The sequence below is a fragment of the Scaptodrosophila lebanonensis genome, unplaced genomic scaffold (genome assembly GCF_003285725.1).
Source record: "Scaptodrosophila lebanonensis strain 11010-0011.00,11010-0021.00 unplaced genomic scaffold, SlebRS2 tig00000024-arrow-pilon, whole genome shotgun sequence".
Classification (NCBI taxonomy): Eukaryota; Metazoa; Arthropoda; class Insecta; order Diptera; family Drosophilidae; genus Scaptodrosophila; species Scaptodrosophila lebanonensis.
The window spans coordinates 4,300,920-4,328,426 of NW_022060538.1; the positions used below are offsets into that span (position 1 = coordinate 4,300,920).

At 36.4% G+C, this 27,507-nt stretch overlaps 2 protein-coding genes across 3 annotated transcripts in view; one reads left to right on the forward strand and one right to left on the reverse strand.

The window, feature by feature from the left end:
* LOC115620879 (synapsin) overlaps positions 1–27,507 on the reverse strand; it is a 44,376-nt gene that overhangs the window by 4,985 nt on the left and 11,884 nt on the right. Inside the window, 5 exon segments of the mRNA XM_030514356.1 lie at positions 656–823; positions 3,487–3,583; positions 3,973–4,190; positions 26,082–26,186; positions 26,267–26,410. Coding sequence (XP_030370216.1) covers positions 656–823; positions 3,487–3,583; positions 3,973–4,190; positions 26,082–26,186; positions 26,267–26,410 — 732 coding nt within the window.
* Positions 8,027–26,548, forward strand: LOC115620880 (tissue inhibitor of metalloproteinase). Of its 2 annotated transcripts, none has more exons than XM_030514358.1 (5): positions 8,027–8,308; positions 23,571–23,774; positions 23,940–24,025; positions 25,429–25,647; positions 25,707–26,548. In XM_030514358.1, exons 2-5 carry the CDS (start codon positions 23,642–23,644, stop codon positions 25,899–25,901), a joined length of 633 nt encoding a protein of 210 aa, XP_030370218.1. In that variant the 5' UTR covers positions 8,027–8,308; positions 23,571–23,641; the 3' UTR covers positions 25,902–26,548. The 2 variants fall into 2 exon arrangements, with proteins under 2 accessions (XP_030370218.1, XP_030370217.1); XM_030514357.1 differs by having other exon boundaries at positions 23,628–23,774; positions 25,707–25,901.

The following is a 27,507-nucleotide window of genomic DNA, read 5'->3' on the forward strand; positions in this document are numbered from 1 at the left end:
AACATAAAGAATATAATTGAGAAATTCTAAAAGAGAGTGAAGAAAGTGGAAATTTAACCAAAATATTAGCCTCTCTTTAATAAGTCTGAAGATTTGTTAAGGCCTGGCAAAATGATTTTAGAATTGGCAGTCTCATATTTGATATTTAGTGTTTCCGGATGTTTGAGATCAGTTTAAAGAACGTTTTATTGTTATCAGTCAGCATAGAAGCAACCTGATAGAGAAAGTATCTATTCACCAATCTGGCACACAATCCGATAGTCATAGCCAAATCGGGAGCAAAATCAAAAATATGCACGCTTCAAAAGGAAAATAAAACATGCAAAAATGTCCTAAAAAGTCTGATAATCGCCATTTGATTATTATAAGAAGTTAAAAATGTAAGGCCTAGACATAAGATAAGCCAAAAGCAATGCTTCCTAAGTTCAAGCCATAGACAACTAAGTGAAGTCATGTTGCAAATATTTTAATTAAAAAAGGGGAGGCAAATTAATTTAAATTAATAATAGGCGTAACAAACAGAGCATTACAACTGAGGGTAATAGTTTTATTTTTAAATATTTACGCAATTAATTCTCAGTAATACTGTGCAAGTAAAGTGCAATAGATTGTATTCTTTCCGAGAACAGTTGAATATTATGGATTATGAACTCACCTGCATGCGTCCTGACACTAAGTCCGCTATTTGCCGGCGATCCTCTTCCTGGCTGTCGCCAATCAAGGCAAAGGTGGAGTCACAGGCGCTGATGATATACTCGCGCCCATCTTTTCCGACCACCACCGATACTCCGCACACCTCCATGCCACCGAATAGCTCGGATATCTGCAACGTCACAGAAATTAGAGTCATGAGTGATTCTTAATACCAAAATGTGGTTTCTATTTCATTTAGCCACTGAGGCAAAGCGCAATTTGTGTGGGCTTGGGCTTCAGTCTAGGCTGCTCGTGCTTATGGTTTTAATTACACAATTTGCTTTGATTAGAAGCAGTTGTGGGTTTGTCTAGAACGGCGCGCTGGCGTTTCGAAAGCAACTCAGTCATAGTAGTAGATCAAGCCACCCACCCACTTATAATGTGAGCAGCATTTAGGTATGTATGATATGATATATACGTGTAGATATATGTATATACATATACGGGTACTTATTCTACATATACATTGCATCACTGTGAAAACTGTGCCGCATTGTTGGCGCTTATCTATAGTAACTGCCTCAATGGCCTTAGAATGAGTAAATTGTGGAAATTGTTGTCAATAATTTATGCACATATGAGTCACTTGTTGTTGTTGTTTTTGTTGCATTTGTTGTTATTGCTAATGTTGCTGTTTTTGTAATTGTTTGTGGGCTAGGCTCAGGAAGCTTCCAGGCCCAACTATCGAAGGTTTTATGAGCAAATTCCACAATTTATTGCATTTACATGTTCGAAATTTATTTTGAATTCCTCACAAGGTATTTATGCATTTGAGTGGATTGTAAGCAATGGGAAACAACCGTTAAGCAAGCTGCTAAAACAAAACTCACATCTACAAAAAACACCCACAAACACATTAGCGTTCAATTTATTGAGTTTAACATTTTTCATTTACAATTTGTTGAACGAATCCAACGGGTACGCGTTGCGATCGCTTTAAGCGCCTTTAATTAATACTGATTTAGATAGTTCTTCTGAAGAGGTAATTTTTTTTCCTTAAACTTTGCGAAACAGCTATCATATATTACATACTTGTATGTACATTTTTCTAAAAAAGTTTCGCCATACATGTTTTTTATTGATTCCCAAATCAAGGGAATTAGGCTCTATATGGACTATAAAAACAAAAATAATAATCTAGGGTCTGTCCAGATTAACCAGAAAGTCATAAATGAAATTTTAACATAGCATTTAGGTAAGAAAGATAATGTCTAGACGAAACAAAATCAATTCGAACTTCAAAATTGTCATAGAATAGTCAACAAATCATATTTGAATCTTAACTGAATAGTATAATGTTGAAAAGTTTTGCTTCACCAGTTAGTATAAGTGAAACTCTATGAATTTAATTGGAGAAGTGTTTATAATTTAGCAGTTTGAATGTAGCAGTTGGTATTTATAGAACACAAAAGCGCAGCAGAATCTATTGAAAATTATACTATAAATCAATGTAAGCACTTTGTCCTAAATTTGTTTTTTCACTATGGAACATTTCGCTAAATTATAGTCCACTATTGTGTAACTTTTAAAATTACTTGATTGAACTATTCAAAAAAAAAAAAAAAATTGAAAAACACGATGCCAATCTCGCAATCGTATATAGACACATAAGTAGAGAATTCTTTCGAATAGGAAAATTATCTCAGTTCGAATTAAAATGGCTGGTTTTGAAATAAATCAATTCTGCAAATAAATTTTGTACAATTTTAAAGAAGTTTATCGAAACACTCTTTTTATGCGTTATTTCCTAAAAATTAAATCTGCCTAAAAATTGTCTACAATTTCAGTTCTGCAAATAAATTATGTAGAATTTTAAAGAAGCTGAAACACTCGTTTGATGAGCTATTTACTGCATATTGTGAAGAAGTCAATGTTAAATGTTAAACCTCAGCAGATGATCTATATTAATAATGTTCTGCTTTTAATCATTGCTGAACTTTTTCGAGGCTTTTGCTCATTTTCCGGCTTATAAACAAACAGAACATAACTGAAGAATACACATTATTATCACATGATATTTAACTTATATATTCTTAAGGAGGCAATATCATATCGGTTATATTTCATCTTTATTCTAGCTGATTCGAAATTATTCTATGGAATTTTAAGCTTCTTGACTTAACATTTTCTCTTTTCCATATGCTTAGTAAAGTTGAAAGTAAATTACAAAATTGTATTAAATATTTACCAACAATATAGATTACTGTTTATTATCAGTATTTACGAGATTATTAATTTATTTATTTACTTTTCAACAGTTAAACACAGGTTATTCGTGGAATATCTAGAATATGTATATATTGAATTGATGGGCACACACAATGTGGAGCACTAAGGGCGACGCGTGTATTCACACACACACACACGTACACTATATACACATACCCAATATATATACATATCCAGTCTTAATCTGATTTGCAGGCAATGCTGTTATGCACCATTCGAGTTTTGCATAATCATGAGTTTTAATTAAAGCAGCGCCAGCCAGCCACGAGGGCATTGTAAACAGTATTTAAGCCGCATAGACGGGTGGTAAATGGGCAGGGGGTGGGGGAGTGTGGATAACAATAAGCGGGTGGTCTGGCTAAATATATTATGAGTGTGTCATGCCCCTTTGGCAGTCTAATCTGTGCCGATTTTACAGCAATTTCGGTACACGAGCAGAAGTTGATAAATGTGAAGCCATTGGATTAGCGCTCTGGGCACAATTGGACGGGCTGTGAGTGGAAACAGAGTCCAAGCTAATGCAAGCCAATGGGAGTAACTGATTAAGTAGCTAAACGGACTTACCTCGTCCACCCAGCTTTTGTACTTCTCGGTTAAGGTGATTTGCTCGAGCATGGCGGAGCCTTGATTGGTCTTCCAATTGCCGGTGATGGATTTGCGCCTGCGAAGAGAGAAGAAAGAAGCCACAATAAATTAGCCGAAATAAATGCAAAACGGAGCAGCAAGCGTAGATAATTTGCCGCCAAGTGGTGCACGATCATCAATTTGCATGGCACATGGGGCTTTGAACTGTGGCCAAATGAACTTTCCGGCTGTGGTTGCAACAAAAACAGCAATCGGTAATTGCCAATTGCATTGCGTCGGCGTCGTCTTTTGTTTAACAAACAAACACACACAAACACACACGAACACAACGACTTCGACATCGGCAGACGCTGACAGTTGGTCTCAAGGTCAATTGGCCGCCACTTGCGGCTTTCAACTTAAATACCAGCCGCCTGTCTGCCTTCCTGTCTGTCCGCTCGTCTGCCTGTCTATCTGATCACTTACATGAAGGCCTTGTAATTGTTGCCAATCTTTTGAATATGCACACTGAACTTGGCATCAATGTAGGGCTCAATGGTGCAATAACAATGCGAATCGTTGCCAGCTCCGCTAACAAGTCCGGCGGCATCTTGCAAGGCGCTCTGATTCTCCAGGCGAGCCGTGGCCACTCCACCATGGCAATGTCCAGCCTTCAACACGCTGGGAAACTTTGTGAATTGGAACTGTAAAAAGGAAAGAGAGGGGGGAGTGTCGGGAATTAAGTTAATGCGTCTGATTGGCACACAATTCATTTATTTTTCTTTTCATTAATATAAAGCAACATATATTATATTCGACGTCTTTATTGTGGTTTTTGTTGGCTGCGCTTAACTTTCTGCGGAAAATTATTTGCACACGTTTGCGTCTGTTTATTAATCTTTTGGATATGCGCCAAAAATACTTTTGCTGTGTTTCTTCATGACTTCCGATTGATATTCTTGTCGAGGCAGGCGAGGTTGTGTGGGTGTTTGATAGCTTCTATATACTTATATGTGTGTTTGTGTTTAATATTTGTTGAGAGTGTGAGGCATTTAGGTTTACAGTGGAGCTCGCCTAACAAAAGCGAAACTTTTCGGCGGAATCAATATTTGATCTGCTTCTTCCGTTTTTCCTTTTAAATTTAAAGATTTTAAGATTTTAAGAACAGCGACGAGGCTGTACATTTTTGTAACACCTAAATTATTTTCAAAAAAGGCTGTTTTTATATAAATTCAAATCAAAAATAACAATCCTGAAATATACAAGTAGTATTTTCCATCTAAAGTTAAAAATACTTTTATTCCAATTCTGAAGATAAGCTTTCATTTGTTGTTATCAATTTTTAGATACTCAACATTAATAAGTGAAAAGTTTTGGATATGAATTGGATACAGAAAAACTTCAGCTGACAACATGTCAATACAATATGAAATATTTTTAATGAATAGTGATATTATTTATTTGTTTATTTCATATGTATGTTCATGAAAGAAGATGAGTTTAAGAAGTAAACAACAACAAAACCACAATATGGAATCTGTGGTTATACATAAATAACGACGTGTATTTAAATGAAAAAGCATAACTTTCTTTGATATTATCCTACGGCTCATTGATATAGGAAAACGTTTTCTAAATGATCTCAAAGATGTAAAATAGACTGAAGATTATGACACTCGCCGAATTTTTAAAAATACCAACGGGCACGGGAATTACATGGCAGTGTGTGAAAAGCACTATAGTTGTGATTTCTTGAAAAGTTATATGTTTCCAAACAAAATAATTCATTTTGTTGTTGCTTTTAAAAGCAGTGAAAATAAATTGCATAAGGTTTTACTGTACCTCTCTATAATTTCTGAGAATTTTGCGAATTAAAAATTAGTTACCTACACATGCTTCACAAAACACATTTCATTTATAATCAAACAGTTGCACTTATTCAAATTATTTTAAGAAAATTCTTTATAAATTTTCTGTTTATTTCTGGCTTTGTTTCGTCCACACATTATTCCATTTTTATTCCAACTACTTAGTTGGCTTCCGTTTAGTGTTAATGTGGCGGCTTACTTTGCATGCATTTCTAATTTAATTGGAAATACTTCGAATAACTTATTCTTATTTCCGTTATAGTATTGATAATGCTAATAGATCCACAGCTCAAAAAAACAACAAACTTACTCCGATCGTGCTGGCTTTTAATGCCACCATATCGGTCCAAACATACAGCCACATAATTCATTGGCAAACATGTGGACTCAATTCATTATATAAACAAAAACGGAAAATATCAACAAGCCCCAACAAATGCTGACGCAGGCGGAAAAATTGTCGCAATTGCCGCCGACAGCAACCCCAGCCCGTCCAAGAAAATGCTCAATGAATATCAATGATGACGATGCCAGTGATGCTTGACGATGATGACGACGCCGATGATGAGAAGGGCAATCATTGCCACGCCCCCGCAAGCCTGGCCCACACCACATCGTCCGGTGCCGGCAATTGCAAACATTCCTGGAATTTTCTACGTAGCGTTGTTCGACTCTTCGAGTGGCTGTTGCTGCCGCTTCGGATCTGTCTGTTATATCAGCGCACTTAAAATATGCACAGTGACGCATCGGACGTCAGCAGAAGTCTTGAGCGATATATGGACATGCAACAGTTACTACTATTTGTGTATGCAGATTACTTATATCAACTTTTGTAGTAGGTGTACCACTCAGAGCACACACGTGTGCGCTCCACAAGACCCGCTACATGCAAGTAGAGTATATGTTGTGTAGTGTAAAGATCGCAGTACACTCATAAAAAATATGAGTACATTCACAACCACTTGACCAAATGCACAATTTTTCAGATAATACGTACATAATATATATATAAAGTGCAGCTATAGTCTCGCAATCTTAATTATTAAGTCAAATGTTCCTTCTAAATTTTCGTATTTATAATGAATTATTCGGCATCAAAAATGATAGATATTCTCTAGTGGCAACATATCCACTAATCAAAATTTAATTATAAACACAAATACTTAAGCATAGCACAGTTCTGTTACTAAAAAACTTTTACGGTTCGGCGACAACTTCTTGGCCTTAATCTCATTCGGCAACAGACAACACGTAATTATAGTAATATATTAATAACAATTCAAACCAATACTATGTCGTCTTTGTATTCTCTACTCATAGCTATATTTTATATATAGTATCTATATATCTTCGGATTCAAAGTAAAAAAAACTTTACAAAACGCGACACTGAAACCTTTCGAATTATAGCTGGAAATTCAGATTTCCCCAATTAAGTAAGAACTTTACAATAAAACCATTGATCATTCAATATTTTTAAACAACATACCCAGCTCGGCTTTGAAACTAAGAACATTCTTCAACTAAAACAAAATAAAGTCGAATCGTTTTCAGAATTTTCGAAAATTTAACAATACATTTCAGGCAAGCTTGAAAAAAATGTTTTAAGATAAATAAGCTTTTCATTTCATTTCCCGAATAGAATTATTGTGTTCTTGAATTGAACGGCTAATGTATGCCCTATGGGAATCCCCCTCAACCTGTCACAATCCTCCAACTTAAATGATTGTTTTTGCACCAATATTCCATGTTATGTCTATTTGTTAAGGTGCACGGATTTGACAAATCATTGGACTATATAAAGGCATTAACACAACTTATTGATAGTCAGTTTAGTTAAAATAACTCTATAGGCAAAAACTTTTTCCATCCAGACACTTTTTTGCGTCGTTCGGTTATGAAAGCTACTTACTATAGTATAAAGGAATATAATGCTATATAGCTGTAAAGAACATTTGTGTCAATGCTTAATAATTCATGTGTAAATGGCTTTATGAACTTCCCCTTATGAATCGGCTGGCTTTGAGCTTGTTTCCAATACACATAAGAGTGCAGATGTTGTATGCATCTTCTTCTTCTGTGCGTTTCTTTGAGTGTATGCAAGCATTTCGTATGTAACTCATAGTATGTAGCGCTAAGTTATTGCACGTGATTTGTGGCATGACAGATGTTCTATTTGTTGCATCTGCTGTTGCTGCTGATGCCGCTGCTGAGGCCTGGCGCCAAACATGTTTCATAGATGCGGATTCTGTTGTGGGCATAAACTAGCCTCGCGCACGCAATTAATAAAGCTGCCAAAACGCTCATTTCACTGCCGCTGCTCCAAGGTAACATAATGCGCAGAAATATGCGATCGAGCTGTTAAGCTCTTGAGCAAGAAGCGGGCGCGCGTGCGCCCGCTCTCATTTGCAATGAATTTATTATGCTTTTGATCGTGGCGACGACTGCGGCGTTAGCAGCGATAGCGGCTGAGGCGAAAGTCAGTCACAACAACAGCACATGTATGCGGGTGTGTAAACGACTCAAGAGATCGACGCGCAATAAGCTCAATGAATCGGTGAGACACGCCATCTGTCTGTGGCGAGCGAGAGAGCCCACTTGAGTCGTTTCTCGTCGTTAAGAAAACAAACGAAACGGTTGAGTGCCGCTTCAGTGCAGAACCGCAAGCGCAACGAGCTAGAACACGCAGCGGCAACAACAACGATAGCGGCAGTGGCAGCGACAACTACGTGCGGCAGGCGCGTTAAGAAATTATTCAAAATTATTATCGAAGTGAAACAACAGATGCCAAGTTGTGCAAAGCAGAGTGCTAAGTGCCAATAAATAATTGACAAAATTAAGTGCGTTCGTTAAAATAATTATAAAAACTCAAAACAAAAATTAAGTTTCTGTTTTGAAAACATTTCTAAGCACGCCAGTGGAAAAGTGTGTGATATTTAATTATTGTGACGACAGGTAACTACAAGAAATGCGTCAAATCATTCGATTTCACTAATTTCATTAATTAAAGTAGGCAGCACGTAAAAGTTTATTTTTAAATGGCTGACATTTGTAAGCTTTTAAATTACATATTTAAATGTAAAATATTTGTGGATGTGTGTGTGTGCGTGCGTGTATTTGTTTGTGTGAGAAGATCTGTCTGTGAAAATTGTTTCTGTCACTTTCGTTGTTGTCGTGGCATCTCACTGACACACCGACACAGTTTTTCCCCACATGCATTTTCTTTCCGATTTGTTGTTTTCCCACATATTTGCGTTTATTTTTAATTTGTTGCTTGCTTGATTTGCCTTTTAGTTTACTTTCGTTTCGCTTGTTTGCCGCCACCTTCCCTTCGATTTTTCCTAATAGTTTTTGATGTCGCCAATTTGTAAACAAGCGGCGAAGCAAACAGAAGCTATAAAAAATATTGGCGTTGTGTAACTTTTATGGCCGCACTTCGATAAATGTCCCAGCTCTTCCATAGTAAATACTATATACACTTACAAGCATTTTTCAATTGAAAACATCGCTAAGAACTCAAGAATTTTATTTTTCACTTATATTTTTTGCAATGGCCTAGTTTTGTGCAATCAATCAGGAAGTCAATATTGCAGTCGAGTCATTCAGATCTTGCAATTTACTTAAATTTGCTGGTTTTCAAACCATTTTCTTCTTGTTCACAATAAGTTATCTCAGAGTTCCTAGGAACCCACAGTAGTCTCACGAAACATAATAATGAATGTCTTCAAATATAAATTATTTATTTAGAGGGAAAGAAAATATGCACTGTGTCCTTGAATATTGGAATTAATTTTAAATTTTAGTTAAATTTGTGTTGATTGCATTAAGAGATGTAAGAGATGAATATTAATTTGGAATGGAAAATGTAAAATATTAAAGTTTGGACTTTTCTTACTTTGCTTTACTATATTATTAACTAAAATAACCTAATTTATTTAGAAATGGTTGATCTTTCATATTTAAGATATTGTGTTGCATTCACACTGATAAGAAACTATTTAAATAAAATCAATGTATAGTAATAGATATTGAGTTAATTAATGACATCCATTAGCATTCACTCTGTGCCACTCTTTACTGTAATTTCCATATAGTTGCTTGTATATTTTACATATTGGAAAATGTCAAGGGAATATGTTACTGTATTACGCATACGACGTGTGTGCTTCTTCTGGCATTGCTTTTAAAAATAAACATATAATTGTGTGTGTGGCGGATGTGTGTATGTTTTGGTCGACATTGTAGCCGATATCACATACCCAAAATGATAATTAAAAATTGACCACAAGACTATAAAAATGCGTGTCGTTCGAAAAGCTCTGAATATATTTACTTGCACGCTGAATCAGATGGGAATATCGGAATTCATGAGGCATATGGTGACTCGAGTGGCTTGGCATGACTACAAACGATCCTAGACTAACAAAAATTCAATTAGCCTAATACACACTTCAGTGTTCTCGGACAACTGGACACTACCTCGTATAAATACGTACGCTCTCTTTTTCGCCAAACGTTTCAATTTTATTCTGGCCAAACGAATGAAGGGGTGAGCAAGCCAACAGACAACTGAGTCAGCACTTTGTTTCAATTTTTCCCAGAAATTTGTGCTGATTTCCTGCCTATTTCCTGCCCACGGCGTAGAAATTTGAAATATACAATGCTTGAGTGGCTGCTTTTCGCTACACCCGACACCTAAAGGATATTAGATGTATAACAAACCAAACCAAAATCTTGGAAAAACAAAATAGACTTGCTCAAATTACAATCAGTCTATGTTTTTATATTATTTGCACGAAAAAAATTGATGCAAGGCACAGAATTACGCAAAATAAATGTTAAAGTTTTATAGTGATGTTGAAAATAAGAAAAGTTACTTATGCGTATTATACGATATGATTGGCACAGCTACCATCATTTCATAGTTTAAAGGTGTTCCTATTATATTTTTAACATACATTAAATTATTGAAATTGTTTGAAAGTTTTATTATCAAAAGTTTTATTTTTTTAGAAAGCAAGATAATAAAGATATTCACCAGGGATATGTGAATAAATTTCGCCCGCCCTACTTAATCCTCTTGAACGCATTAAAATGCAGCTTTCAGTAGTGTGGGCAACCAATGTTTTAAACACTACAATCTTAAAAGTTTGGACAACGTGAATATTCAGACGTACATACATACATTTCATTACCATAATATACTCTGTAACTCTGTCGTTATTTACTTGTATCCCGGTAAAGCACAAATCTAAAATCTTATGGAATTGGTGTTGATAAATTGGTTTAAAAAGTTTAATTGATAAAGGTTTTGTGCCCTATACCCAAAGAATAACAATTTGTATATATAATCTGGTTTCTTGAAGGGGTTCATTAAAGAGATGCTTTGCGAATTGGCAATATAATTCAATTTAGGAAAAGCTGCAACACATTAAATATCGGGTCTTTAAAAGATGATGCTTTACTAGCTTGAAATCCGTAAAACACTTTAAATAAAGAAGAGCTTAAATAATATTTGCAATAAATTCTTTGGCACGATTTTCCTTTTTTTCTCAATGAGAGTTAAAGGGTTAATTAATGATTTACTTAATACTCGTAAAGGTATTTTATATTTGTGTTTTTTTAATCTTTTCTTTCGAAATATCGAAATTATATTTGATAACTAACGTGAACCATATTTATAAAAAGATAATATTTTAAAGACATATTTTATTTCAAGATTTGACACTAGCTTATGAATGAACGATCGTACGTATTTCCTATTACCTAGACCAATTTATTGTAATAAGTACATATCTTATTCACGTTAATAGATGTTTCTGATGCGGCGCAGCTTAGTTTCAGATTTGTCACTAGAAAGCTGACATAATAAATATTTATCACAGGGTTATCCGACAGTCAGACGCGCCCCACCATAGCATTCGTACTGGACTTGTTTCGTAATTACAAAACGATGCTAAAAATGTCAACAGCTGTTTTGCGCGTAAAGCCGGTTAGTAGGCTAAGTTTGCTTATTATACTCGCACTCGTATTCAACAAATTGAACCTTCCGTCTTAACTGCTGCCATTTTGCGTTTCATGCGTCGTACAAATTGTTGCCTTTTGGGTCGACTTTGAAAGCAAACGGCGCCGCGGCCGGGGGCGCTGAGGTTGTCGAGCCCGTTTAGCAGTTTGGGCACGTAAGCCTATTGAATCAAACGGCAAAATGTTTGCAATTCGAATTTGTTTTATATTTAAATTAGGACTTTTAATGGCATTGGCGACATCTAATTGAGTTTTGAGCTTCAAAAGGTCGCTGGAGCAATGAAATGTGCATAGTTCTGTGGTGGGCAGTAAGGCTAGCATAAAGAAGTTTTTTTTAAGTGTCTTTGGATTTGCAACACATGCTTTTCTTTTGCACATCATCAAGTGTTGTTTTTTATTCATTTTTTGCATTATATTTTTCGTTTCGGCAATTTTTGTTGTCGCTGCACTTATGGGCCCTGTCAAAAAAACGTTGGCAGCACTTGCCTGAAACCGTGTTAAGCAACCAGCGGCATGTGTTTCAGGTCTTTTGCCTTACACTTCGCATTGTTTATGATTTTACACTTGTCTGACTTTTAGCACAAGCGGGCTGAGATGACACACCCACATGGCATCATCACTGCCGGCTTATCCTGGCCGTCATGTGGGCGTTTTGGCCAAAAACCAAAAAACCAAAAACCCGAAAACAGACAGAAAACTCATTTATAATTTCTTGATGTAACTTCTTGGCAATTAAATATTATTGTACAATTGGAAAGAAATGCAGCACGTCGTGACAAAAATGCGTCTGCCATTCATTATCTTTCATTTTTTGTTTCATTTTGATTTCGGGATTGCTTGCTGAACTCTGTTGACAACGATTCCATTTCATTCTCCGGACTTTGACGATTCTGTGTGGGCCCGAGGCACATAAATTGCCGCCTCTCTTGTCAATTTGTCTGATTGTCTGTCACTTTTTTTAATTTATTAAAGCAAATCTGTCTGTCACGTTTGTGCATTCCATACTGATTTGGCTGAGTATGTTATTATTTAAATTTGTCGCAGTGTTAATGTAAAACTAAATTTGAAATTCTTCAATTGTACATTTCAGTGATGAATCGTGCAATTCTCAGAATTTACATATTCGACTACAAGAACAAGTAGATTTATATGAACATACAAATTTGATTTATTTTTGGGATTGACGCATAAACTGATAAGCGAAAGCGTTGCAAGAAAATTCACAGCTTTAAGGCAGATAGTCTTAAAATAAAATAAGTTCTTCACTTCATTTGATATTCAAAGCAAAATATAAATATTTGAGCGTTAACTAAACTAAACTCCATTGCAGCAAAAGAAAATAATGAACATTTAAAATTAAAAACGAGTACAGCCCGACTCTTACAGGGTATGAAGCGCCCTTTTCCCGGCAACCTTAATTAAATAGAACAGAATATATAATAACGATGGTAAATATTAAGAATTTTGTATGTGCAAATTAACATGAGCACTCTGCCGTTTGTTAAATGTTAGTGCTTAAGGCAAAGCAAATATAATTGGGACTGTTGTTCAGAACATTTAATTATAAACGATGATGTTTCACTTTAATCTTCTTATGGTTGCAGAATAGTTAAGTGCGAATTATAACTCAATTATTTAAGGGCGATGCAGTTAAACTAAGTGCTTTGGTTGTCAGTACAAGGTTTCTAAGAATATAAATGTCTGCAAAATAAACATCAAATGAATAGATGTTGTTATTGTTTATAAACAATTTCGAGTAAGCCTACAAAATCTGTACAGAAACATAATTCTCTGCCATCAACAGAGAATCACAAATTGAAAACCTTAAGCCAATTCTAAGCTATTATTCGTATCATTCAATTGTCTTGGATACATTTAAGGACGGACCTGTTCGCGCTGGCGTCTTAAACCATCTAAATTAGGTTGGAAGCACAACTTTCGGGAAATTAATAAGTCCATAACTGAAATATGAGTAAATGGGTCAATTAGTTGTACCAATTGTAAGCCAATCTGCAATTTGCAAAAAGGTCATTTTAAAATGTGTCGAGTATCCATATTGACTGCTTTCGATCACTGTAAGCCCCACTTATTTGCTTTTTGAGGCAAAATCAATTTATTTACACAGAAAACAAAGTTGTATTCATATACATATACATATGTATATGTACAATAAATTTTAATCACACAAATTAATGACGCCAACCGATAAGCGACACTTTCGCGCAAACAATCATACACAGTGCTGAGCTTTGTTGCTCTGATTTAACAAAAATATATACATATATATATAGCATATAGTATGTCTGGCATACCTCTATAAATTTGTGCAAACATGAAATGTGCCAGACATGAGCTTGTTCATTAAAATGTTTATGTTTTTATGGCCTGCATCGGCGGCGCTCAAGAATATTGCAATGTGAGTGGCTCCTTGTTAAGTTTTAAGGTTCTGTTTGCAATCGAGCCCATCGACTGGCGAGACACATTAGCATTTATAATTGAATTTTTGCCACACATCCTGGCAAAAGGGGGCACAATATTTGCTATTGGTTTAATTTGAGGGTCTGCGAAAGTCAAGTCCATTAATATTTTTGTATATGATTGGCGCGACGAACGTGACGAACGACAATATTTAAAATACTGTAGCAATTTTTGCTGTTTTGCATTTTGTTTATTTACCCCCATACGAGCATACGAACCAAAAGACAGACATATTGTTGAGTGGCCAAATAAGAGAAATGCGTAAGATTTATTTTCGGCACAATGATGCCAACAGGCAGCAAATAATATATATGTATATCGCTTGGGACACACATTCTCGTATGTACATAGGTATACAATCAATGAGCCAGAAAGCGCCTACAAATGCTTAACATAATTGTGACATGAGCAATAGTCAACCGACCGAGGGAAAACCCGATAAACACCTCTCTACTTAATACTTTGTCTGGACTGTTGAACTAAAAAGCCAAACCCGAACTCAGATCTATGCTTCATTAGACACATCAGTTAAGGCGCATAGCGCCGCCGCGCCGTCTTGACAAGATCACGTCACGCTAGAATAGAGCTGTCACATAAACACACACACACACACACACACAAACAGCAACCGCCAACCACTAGCCAGACTCGCCACAACCACCGAGCAGCAACCACAATTGCAGCTGCTGCTCTGGCCATATACTCGTAGCGCTCGAAAGGTTCAGTTACGCGCGACGCAAATGCATCAGTGGAATTCAATTAGCAGTCAGAATATTAACAAATGCAAGATGTGTTACCATACACCTACTTGTTGTTGTTGCTTCGCTGCTCAGTTGCCTGACACGCCTTATCAGCCAAGCTTCCCAACTTCAACTACACTGACAGACACACAATCACTGCAAATTATTTATATTTTAATTTCAAGCTATTTGTTTTGCTGAGGCAATCATTCCAATTCGTTTCATAACCTTTTTTAAATTCTTGCCAAATGTTGCAATGGCTTTTAAAAAATATGATGTACTTAAAAGTCATGGTGAGACTGAATTCCACACAAATTTGTCAAATTACTCAAGTATGTGATTAGTATTAGTATAGTGTTTCTTTAATTGCAATTTATAATATGATAATTACTTTCCAAAGCCTACTTGCAAAGTACCACAAACTTGTGCGCAAATAATTTGCTTGTTTTCGTTTTTTACAATTTTTGTTAACTGTGCATACATATATTTATTACTATCAAGGGTGTATGCAGGGGGGTACCGGGAGGGCCGTTGCCCCTCTACAGAAAATTTTCCATATAAGACCGCAACACATTATTATGAAATACTATTTCGTCTAAAAATGAAACTGAGCTGGATTTGTTGAAGTTATTCATTGATCATATGCACAAAGTATTTTTTAAATGCATCGTGCGTTCAAAATTTTAATTTTTTTGGCCCCCCCCTTTGGTAAAATCTGCGTACGGCCTTGATTACTACTTATATATTTTCTCACAAAACTGTGAGTTCCAGCACTCGAGTTAAAAAGGCACAGTTTCTAAATAAATGTATATGTAGTAGACTATCAATATTCTCAAACATATATCAACTATTAGCAATGCATTTATGAAAATGGCAAACATATTAGCTTTTTTCTTTTTAAAATTGCAAAAATCCCTAGGAGAACACTATAAAGGTTTTAAGTGTATAACTAATTCGGCAACTGAAATGAATTTCTGAGCTAGGCAAAACGGAATTTATTTATAAATTATTACATCAACAACAAGCTTTATTTCTAATTATAAACTAATTATACACCTCTTTAATGGAAAATAATGGAAAATCTGCCATCAGATGGATGAAAATTCATACTCTTCGTGTTTGTATATTGTTTTCAATGTGTCACAAAAATATTTCAAGTGTACTTGTGTACATGTATAGTAGAGAGAAAATGTATTTATACAAGTATACAGGTGTTGCTTTGCGTGTCGTCAACACACAATTGAGCGCTAATGAATAGTGCAAGTCTTATCAGGGCATCATATATGTACACCATATATATTACACCCATAATGTATATGACATTTTGCAGTGAGGCGTTGCGCCCGATCTGTTCAGTGTCAAAGTTTAAGTTGCCTGCACTCTGTGGCCATTAATCAATGCAATCAAAACGACTGTCTCGCGATGAGAACAACAACAATGGTGGCAAGAAATTTTGTATGGTTTGGGAACAGTCGCCGCTCTTGGACAATTGTTGCCCATTGATCATGTTGATTATGGGTTTTCTTTTTTCGACAATTTCGTTTCATTTTTTTTATTTTTTTTTTTTTATTATTTTTGCGCTTCGATTATGCCGCTGCTGCTGCTGATCGTGACTTTGATATTTTCCTTAATTTTCTACCATTGTGCGCGCCAAGGCGGAAAATCCATAATGCAACGAAGACTGCTGCAAGGCATTCAAACGACAGCAATCGCAGCGGCAGTGGCATGCAGTAAAAGAAAGTTGCTGTCCGTTATGAAAATTGCCAAAAAAAAAAAAACCAAAAATCGAAATAAATTTATTGTTGTTGTTGGCATGCATGCAACCTCCTAACCCTCTTGCAGTTTAACAACCTTAGGGCCATAGCCAATGTATTACAAGTATTTTCATTTTGCAGTTGCGTGTTTCTCCTATCTTACCTCCTATATGACAGAGATGCGAAAATATTTGCTCAACTTCCTACTAATTTGCACATAATTCAGCAGATAAGGCTGCCTTCTATAATAGAACTGTATAATCAGTGTAAACAGTTGCGGCTTCTATAAAATCCGAACAATTGGGGACAAACACACATCTTCCTCCTCCTCAGCTCACCCGCACAGATAGCCATTCCCAAAGCCATTTGCATTGTTATTGCCAAGCTCAAAAGCTCAGAAGCTGGTCGATCTGGGCCGTTGGGTGCTGCTTTGCATTTGGTGCCATCCATTAAATTGGAAACATAAACACACAAATCGAATACGCCTAGAGCGTCGAGTGTTTTGAAAGTCAATCAGCAATAGATGAAGGAGAAAAAAACAAACAAGAACAATTGTGACAAAGCGCAAGAGCCAAAAGTAAATGACCGCACACTCCAAAATTGTAGCATTCAAGCCAAAGCCGCACAGTGGTTCTTATTGCAAATCAAACTGGACAATAATTGAACTGTTGCTGAACTAAGAAGCCATCGCTATCATCAGTTTTTGGAATATATTTTAATTGTTTTGTGGCGATTCTAATCAAAAACATCAGCTGGTTTTGATCATTCTTTAGGTATGCGAACTGAACTTGGGAAATGGTATTTGGCTCTTTATGTATGAGAATTACAATTTTGCTGGTTAATCATATTATTTGAGCATCATTTGAAGTCTAAGCTCATTTTACTCAAGCTCTGACCTTTCAAATAGCCACAGTACCTTAAAGATTCGTAAGTACAGTCTTATGGTTTAAAGACTTGAATTTATAATGTTTATGCACAAGCAGAAGTTTCCGACTTTATCAAAATTTAGTTACAAATCAAAAAGTGTCTATCTGAACATTTAATTGTTATTAAAATCTGATTAGTATTGCTATTTGTGATATAATTATGTACTGCTACTAGAGGCAATGTTTATGTAATTGTTCTTTAGTTACAGGGTCAAGGTAGTATTCTTTACCACTGCGATCGGTGGCAGGGGATCGGATTATATGTACACATGTCTGCCAGTTATTGATTTCGCTCTTAAAGCCTATTGTTTTCATACATTTTTAAAAGGGAGGATGATAAGGATTGCAATATATGTAAAATTATAAAAGAACATTAGCAGCAAATTAAAATATCTTATAAAACGTCTTAGACTTCCGACTACTTGTACGTGTTGGGATAATAAATTTTAAGTATATTCTCAACTGATCTGAGCTTGATTTGGCGCTGGTTTCAATTTGTAAAAACTTATCATTTTTACTTGATGACAAAACTTGGAATACTTTGACTCCGGAAATATGAATATGCAGTATATACTTCTAACATACTTTATCCGACCACTGTGCCACTCACTGCCCGCCAAAGCTAATTAAATAATTTTGATGCATTTTCTGTAGGTTTGAGGCGCGAAAAACTGTAGATCACAAAATGTGGAAAAAACAAAAGCGTTACTGTCAGTTGCCGCTCGATTGCTCATAAATATTTGTGCGGCGGTGGCAATAAAGCCGATACGAATGCCGCAGTCACAGCAACTGCAAGAACGCCACATGCTACATGGCCGCATGCCACAAGTGCCGCTCACTGTCAATATATATAATGCAAGCATTAGCAGCTTTTTATGACTCTATTAAGTGCTCATAAAAAAGCGCTACGGCCCAAAAGTGTTGCTGTATATTCGTACATACTACTTGTATACTATATATGTATTTATACATACATATGTATGTAAATGCCCTGACAACTACATAGTATTTGAGCCCAGATTTATGCCCCGCTACCGTCAACCGCATAAATTTGCTCCACAAACCCCTGCCTATAAACGCCCAACAGCAACAACAACAACTGAAACAAGAGGAACCACCAAAAGCGAATTAATTATGTGGTCTTGCTATTAAAGCTGTCTGGCGTTCAGCTTTAATGCGGTTGGTTGGTTGGCTTTTTCAGCTATTCGAGTCCAACCCTACCGGGTGGTGGCCGCGCATTGTGCTTACCTTCACTGCCTTTTCAGCTTTTTGTCAGACACTTGGGAAATCTTTACGGCTGAGCGCGCCAAAAAGCCGACAAGTGTTAATAATCATGAAATTCAATTTTAGGCCGAGGGAGCAAAAATCAAATAAGCTGAAGCGGAATTTAAACTCGAGCTAAGATTTTAATGCAACAGGATGTCACTTTATTTCATTTTGTCCAAAAGAAAGGTGTATGTTTAAATAAATAGATAAACTAATTGACTTAATCTATGTCTTCTCCTTTAACTCATTGCCCAAATTAAATATATATTTTTAACAAGTCTTACATCAACAGAATTTCACATAAGTTAACACACTCCAGCGTGATTTTTTTTACGACAACTATGTGTCTAATGAGATAAGCAAAGCAGATAATCATTTTAATAACTTAACTCAACTTTTCCATGCTAATTGTAGCATGTAGTTCTGTTCTGTTGGTACTTTAAATTATCAAATACCTGAAAAATGTTCAAGTACAGTAAATACATATATGTAATGGATATTTTTGTCAGCCTTGCGAAACTTTCTCTCGCAATGACTTAGAAACCTAACGCATTATCAGCTAATTAATTCATAATTAAACATAGCTCATGCTCTTATTATTGAGTCAAATATTTAATGAAGTCAATACGTAACTTAAAAGCATAACATTTGTATTACAACATTTCTAAAATCAAAACTCAAATTAGTAGATAGCAATCATCATAAATAGGCTGGCAATACTTTATGTGTTAAAAAATTTCACCCTCGCTAACAAGAAAAATCAAAACTATTTTGTTTTTTTCCCAACTACGTAGAAAAGAATGTGAACCTTTGCCATCTGAGTTATTGAATACGAAATGACAATCATTTAAATGACAACAGTTTTTAAGTTTTTATACTCTGTACATGAAATGTACAAGAGTATATTAGGTTTGCGGGAGCTGAAAATGTAACAGGCAGAAGGAGGCGTGGCAGACTCCACAAAGTATATATATTCTTGCCTAGCCCTGTCTGTCTGTCTGTCCGTCTGTTCGTCCGTATGAACACCTGGATCTCAGAGACTATAAGAGATAGAGACACCAAATTTTGCACAAAGATGCCTTATGTGTGTATTCTATACGAGTTTGTTTTATTTCATCATGATAGACCGATTTAACAAGAAGTTATAGCCATAAATATATTTGGTGCTCAAGCACTGCCCAAGCGCTGCCCGCGGCTGTTGTTGATGCTGGTGCTTTGGTTGACTGCGAACATGCTTACACAAACACGAACATACGAGCATACACATACATACACTAACATAGACACAATTGCTTTGTATATGTGCAATTATACACCCTTTACGTGAGTTCAAATACCAAAAGAGGTAAAATCGATCAAAAAAAATTTTTTTTAATTCTCTTACTTTTTTTAATTTCTATAATTATTGTAAGCATATGTACAGAGTATTTCAAAGTCGGGACACCGGACTTTAGCTTTTTTACTTGTTAGTTTTCCAGCATACGAATGGCGTGAAATGAAAACGGTGGTTGCCGCCAACGAGACAACAACAACGACCACCTACTGAAAAATGTTGCAAATGCATTTCCTTATTGCCGTTGGATGCTCTCGTTTAAATTGTCTGGGACGCTGCCTCTGGGGCTGAGGGCAAAGTGGAAATCAATGCTAATTAAACTCGGGCTGATATTTTCAGTTCATTTCTTTCGAAATTGTTGTCGACACTATTTTGTTGTTGCGGCGGCGACCCGCATTGGAATTGCGAGACGTGCTGGCAGTTGGAAATTATAAACGAAAGCGCCGCACATTTCAGTGTCAAATGTCAAGACGATGACGACACAACAACAACAACAGCAGCAACAACAACAAGTGTGTCAATTAGCAGACGTGTAAAGTGACGTCAAGCCTAAGCGCATGTGTTCGGCATTATTTAGGGGTATACTATATAGTGGATATTATGTTTGTACGTATGTTTATTGTGTGCTATCATATATAACATTTAATTGACACATGTGGAGCCTGTCAACAAACAAACAAACAACAAACAGACAACAAATAGCAGCGGCAGCCACCATTCAGTGCATGTTTCTGACACTTTGGCCGCTGCTGTCTGTCGACCTATCTACGTCTATACTTGTATATGTATCTAGTATGTGCATATATTTTAGGACTGCTACCGGCAAAACTTTCAAATATGCCTGTTTTAAGATATATAGCCCCGCTAATTGTTTGACGTGGAAAAACGAAATCGTGCGAATTTTGCTCGGCTCTTAAAAAGTTTTTCTTGTTTTCCATTGCAGTTCTCCTTCTTTTTTTGCATTTTTTGCTTTTCTACAAAAGTGATTTACTTGCTAAACGCTGTTGACATTTGTGTGCCACTTTGTGCTGTCTTGTCTATTGTTATTGTTGTTGTCGTTGCTGTTGTTTGTTGTTGTGTGGTTGTTGTATTGTTGTTGTCTTGTTCGGCTGTTTGTTAAACAAATCCATGCCGTTAATTGCCAGTAAAGTGTCAAAGTTGGGCAAACAAGACTTTCCTCATGGAAATTCTTGCCATTACGACATTAAAGAGCAGTCGCTCCATTAGCCCGCCTGTGTTGCTGTTGTTGTTGTTGTTGTCGTCGTGCGGCTATGCGGTTGTCTCTGTGCGCGTCCGCTTGTCTGGCCGCCACTTGTGCGCGCGCGCTCTGCCACTTAATAAATAGTTTGATGCATTATTTCTAGCATTCAATCAATATGGCAAGCATATTGGGGCGCGCACGCACATGCAACGCACGCCTGCTGCAATAAACATACACATACATACAGACAAATATTACATTTGTATGTATATAGTATATGTATGTAGGTATGTGTGCCTGTCTGCAAGCTGCCTTGTATGTTTTCTAGTGGCTTTTCCGCAAAATGCTTTTAATTCAATTTTATTTCCATTTAATTGCCACATTGCCTCGTCGCTGTGCTTTGCAGGGCTGTGCATATGGTGGCAGCCACACTACACTACATACACACGTATTATATAGACAACTCATACACATATGCACACTTATGTAGGTACATACATACATATATGTATGTACGCATATTGACTGCCTATCTCTGTCGATCAGTTCGACAGAACGACGAGCTAGCTGGCTGATTATTTAGACCCCTCGAATAATATTATACAATATTTTTGCATTAATATGAAACCACATACATACATCCATACATCCATACATTAATAGACATACTCGTATGAATGTATGTGCATGTCTGTTTGTAAGCAACTTATAATGGATTTCAGCTTCAAGTTGTTGTTCGCTATTTTCTATGAATTTCACATAAACAACGTAAATGGAATGGCGTGCATGCAGTTGGCTTGCAATTGCCTGCCAATTGAACTACTCTTGGTGTAATTTTCTTTAAATTGCTAAGAAAATTTATGACTCAGAGGGGGCCACTAATCAGCTCAAGTTTCCCCAAAATACGACTTCATTGTGCGCAACAGAGCGCCAAATTCGATTAAATACAGATAAATAAAAAATAAATATAAAGCTGCAGAACAAATAGGATTCATCCGTACGTCTGTTGCTCTTCTCTTATTGAATGATGGCAACGGCAGCCAATCAACTGACAAAAGCCAATAGGCAGTCAATAGAAAAATAAAACAGAAACTCAAGTGTGAGTTGATTTTTTGGTTTATCACGCAGGGGGGTGTGCGGAAGATGCGAGAAACTGCTTAGGCTGCGACGCATGATTGCGTGTGGCAAGTGGCAAGAGGCGTGATTAATCGAGGCGACAAGTCGTGGCCCACAGGGCGTATGTGTGTTACGCACCTTTGTAAGTAACTGCATTTGTCAATATATCAAAAAATGCCAAATACATATATACAGCAAGTATGATTAGTTATGATTCATTACGCTTTATTTGTAGACTCATATTTGAGTTGGCAAAAGCTACTGCAGACAAGAGATATGTAATTTATTAATGCATCAAAATGTAGAGTTCATGAGTAAGTTCATGAGCACATCGTGACTGTATCGTACGTCAAAACCAAGGTTACTTTAAAACTTCACAAGAGATTACATTCGTTCACATATCGACAATATAATCTGACTTATCTGGAATATGATCTGTTTTATTAAATGTTTTGAAAACTGACTCTGTATCTCATAAAAATAATTACACTATTTATTATGTTCTTTAACCGCAAATGAAAAATGAAAGTTCTTCTATAAACGCTGTATTGCTCATTAATACTTATCAAATAATATCTATTTATTTACTGATCCTAATGTGCATGTAAATAAGTAAACAAGAGAGAACGCTACAGTCGAGCAAGCCCGACAGTGTAATACCCTGTACCCAGGTAAACTTCCGTCACTGAGATATATGCGCCCATAGCAGCAGCAAAAAAAGGAAGAAGAAGAGCGAACTTGTTGCTGCAGTTTGGGGAGGTTGTACTGGCGAGAATTTGTTTCGCTAATAACTTTTCTTAGAATTGACCGAATTTAATAAAATTTTGAACAACAGTAGACAATTATATATAAATTATGTGTGTAAAGATTGATTTAGGTAGCATTTGAAATGTGGGCGCTATTATTTATTTAGATTTTAAATGAACCTACAATTTTTTTAATTCCTATTCTGTTTGACTTAAATTTAAATACGTTTTTGAGAAGAGCAAATCAATCCAGAGTTAACTTAATTATTTTATTAGTAAACTTCAAATGAAAACTTTAACATCACATAAGAACTGTAGTATTACGTTTCTCGTATTTCGTCAACATACTTTAACCCCGTAGTGTGAAGCGTGCTCAATTACCAACGCATTGACACTTGAATGCGTACACTTAAGAATTGAATGATCGATTGATTGTGGTATTGACTGATTGCGTGATTAACGTACATGCGACGCTTATGACACAAAGCTGTCTTAATTAAACTTAAGCTGACCTTCGTGCTAGGCCAATGTGGTCCGTGTGTGATAACCGGAGGAGCCATATTGCTAACTAAGCCAAGCGACAAATCGTAATCATAAATATAAAACGCAATCACATTTACTCGCATTTTACAGCCAAACACAACTCTCCATTGATTTTGCCAACAAAATCCCATCCCATTTGTTGTTTAGCGCAAGACGGCGCCATGGAGTTTCAAAAGTATTTGAGTTTATGGGCGCTTGCATTGGTCACAGTCCTGGCCTTTTATGGGAGCTACGTTGAGGCTTGTATGTGCATGCCCGCACATCCGCAGACACATTACTGCAATGCCGATTATGGTGAGTAGACGTATGTGTATGTTCTATAACTAGGACGAAACGAGGTTAAAAGGATGCGTCTGTTTCGCCATTGATATGGCTATGGAGCAGTCAGCCAGGCAGCTAGTCAGCCAGCACTGACTTCCATTATTTCACAAATTTAATAAGCTCTTCATTCCTTTACAGTTGTGCAGGTGCGCGTTCTGCGCAAGTCAGAAAAAATGGACCCGGGCAAAACTATTTACAAAGTGAATATTAAGCGCACCTATAAGGTAAGATGCGTTGCGCGGCTTCTATTTCCTAATAGAGCGTCATTTGCTTTAATGCATTCAACAGCAAGAAAGAGAACCAACGTATATAATATTGTAAAAGCGTTAACCGACATGAATAGAATAGGTTGAATAGGTTGAGTTCTAATGTTTTAATGTTTTCATTATAAATGGATATAGATATATATTTAATCTGCACCCCACATGGATCATTAAAAAAAACACAATTGGGTTTAAATTATTGGATTGAAATTAAGAAAGGTTTACTTTCGGGTCCATCTCAGAAACTCATTGGCGAATTTTATGAATTACTTTCAATGTTCAATTATCATTCTGTTGTTGTGTATTTATAAAAACAAGAACCCACTATATATATATATATATATATATATATAGTATGTACACATGATCAGCATATGCAGCCCTTTCGAGAAGTCCTTCTGTATGAAAGTATGTATTTCAAAAGAAATACATATAATTGAGAGTCACTCAGCTTAATGTGTTCTCCAAAGCATGGTATTGCAATGTAGTATAACTCATATTTAAAAGTTTAATTTTAAAGAGCATATTAAATCCCAAAGAGTTTAATAAGTCTTATAGGTCGATAATTATGAATCTTCTAACTGCATCTGTAAATATTAATTTATGCATTCTATCCTTCACTGATAAGGCAAAAGGTAAGGTGAAAAGTGTAGGAATGTATTGTATTCGGTGAGTAAGTATGTAACACTTAGAAGGAAGAATGATATATAGACTACATCTTCTAGTTGCATATGTGATCAGCATTTTCGTGATCTTCGTCTGTTCCCCCGTCAGTCGCTTCGACGCGTGTAAATAAGTATGCATGTAAATAAGTAAAAAAGTTTTGTGTAAAGCCCACAAATTTTACCCAAATCGATTTCGACATATTTTAAACAAGAGAGAACGCTACAGTCGAGCAAGCCCGACAGTGTAATACCCTGTACCCAGGTAAACTTCCGTCACTGAGTTATATGCGCCCATAGCAGCAGCAAAAAAAAGTTGCATATGTGATCAGCATTATCGTGATCTTCGTCTGTTCCCCCGTCAGTCGCTTCGACGCGTCGTGACGTGAGCGTAGTACGAAAACAGTAGGATATAGTATATGTAGTACGATATCCCTGGATATGCAGAACGAAAACAATAGGGTATATAACCCAGACCATAGTATACTACATAGCCAAGACAGTGAAGCGTATTTAAAAGAAAATATATATAAATTTTTAGCTCGTTGTAGTTTAAACTCAATAGTGGATAGACTCTTCAAATATGATCTTTATGAACGGAATTGAAACATGTCATCAAACTTCTAAATATTGTGATTTGCATTCATGGTCGCATACAGGACAGCAATATTAATGATTTTATTTCGTATATTTTTTCCGTAGGCCACACCAGAGGCTCGCAAAATGCTGCGCGACGGCCGCCTGGCCACACCCAACATGGACTCGTCCTGTGGCGTCAAGCTGCAACTCGGCAAAGTTTATATCATAGCTGGTCGCATGCCGCAATTGAATTTGTGCAGCTACTTCAAGGAATACGCCAAGATGACTATCACTGAACGTCACGGCTTTAATGGCGGCTACAAGAAGACCTGCAGTTGCAACGTACGTTGAATGACATTTGTATAATTTCTTCATTCTCTCTCATTGAATGGACATTCCAGGTGTGGCCCTGCTTTGGGAAAAGTTGTTTGGATGAACGCGAGGCAGACGATGGTTGCAAGTGGTCGCCTCACGGCAACTGCGAACGTGACTTTAGCGCCTGCATGCCTCACATTCGTCAAACGCCCAGTGGCAACATCACCCGCTGTCGTTGGCGACGCACGCGCCTTTACAAACAGTGCTTGAATTATCCTTAGGGCGAGCAGCCGACTTGCCCTTTGTTACGCTAACGCTTTTTTCTTAAACCTTCAATTTTTGTGTAGAGCTTTAATTCATACGTTATGCTTAAAATGTTATTTATATGCTGACTCGAATTTCTTGCTAGTTTTGAGTTGCGACTTAATTAGTGTCTAGCTTTTAGTGTCTAATACACTTACCAAATCGCGTGGATTCGGGAAGAATGTTTGTTCAATTAGCGGAAAGCCATCTCGTCCCAGCCGACGCTGCAGCTGCAGCAAATGCGAAAAGACCCAGGGCTTATCCTGTCATTAAGAAAGAAAGGAGATGTCCGAGTCATTAGCAACAATCAAATACGAATAGTGCTGGTGGCCATATAGCTTACCTGAAATTGATATATGGAGTGCAGCGAGTTAATGCTGGGCACACCGCCATATTTGAGTCCCAGTATGGTCGAACGATAGTCGCTGGAGCCATCACGCGGTGGTTGGCGTATTAAAACAAAATCCGGGCGGAAGGAACGCGCAACCTGTTTTGGTGTGATATTCCAAAAAGTAAAATTAGAATAAACACAGAACACAGTTTTTTTGTATGTTTTAGTGGACACCTAACAATATAAGTTGATTATAAAATAAAAAGTTTCCTAAAAGCTGCTCAAAATCTTAAAGTGATTTGCCTTGCTTGAGTTGGCTTTATGTCCAATATAGCAATAAAAACTCAATATTTTTAAGCAACAAGGGAAAAAACCATTTGCATTTCAAGATTACTTCCTAGCCATTTAAAAGAGATTTATAAATTACACTAATTGATGAGCATGTCATTTTTATATAATTATAGTAGTCTTTGTAAAAATAACTGAGTGGTGACAATGTTCAATATTTAAGATATTGTATAGAAACCAATCTAGTAGCTAAATATTAGATGTCTTAGTAGAGCGTTCTGGGAATTGTATTTCAAAATAATCTATAATATATCAAGAGTTGATTAGTGCATGGTAATCACTATTATAAGTCAGATTGAGAAGTCAATAGAGACGACAATAATGGTTTGCCAAATGATTGAAAGGAGAGTTATTTGAGGGAAACGAAGCGTTATTTGAAGCCATCTAAAAGGATTATACTAATATCCAGAAGATCATTCTGGCGAACGAGCTAAAACACTTCTTCGACAAAATTGTTATGTGGAGTCCAAAAGGAAAATATTGTGAATATTTTTTGTTTTTCTTAATTTTCACTTTGGAGCGCACCTTTAGCCACGTATTATAAAATTCTCACAAATAAATGGAAAAGGCCGGTAAGGAGTCCTTGTAATTGAATCTACACCCTATACCTCATTAATTATGAACTTGTTTGAATTATTACCACATAATTTTAGGCGGCACATTAAAACGATCAAATTCACTTTTAATGCAGCATATTAATGAGCTGTGGGGTAAAATGGGATCGCGTTGTACAAAATGCGTAATTAACGAATTTCGTTTTGTGCCCGAAAGTCAATTACAAACTGCTCCCAGTGTTTTGAGGTGGCTAATACTTAATTAATAATGTAAGCTGAAATCAATATCTCATAGAATATAATATCTTTGACTTTATTTCTCATTTCATTGCGCAGCCTAAAACTGCAATT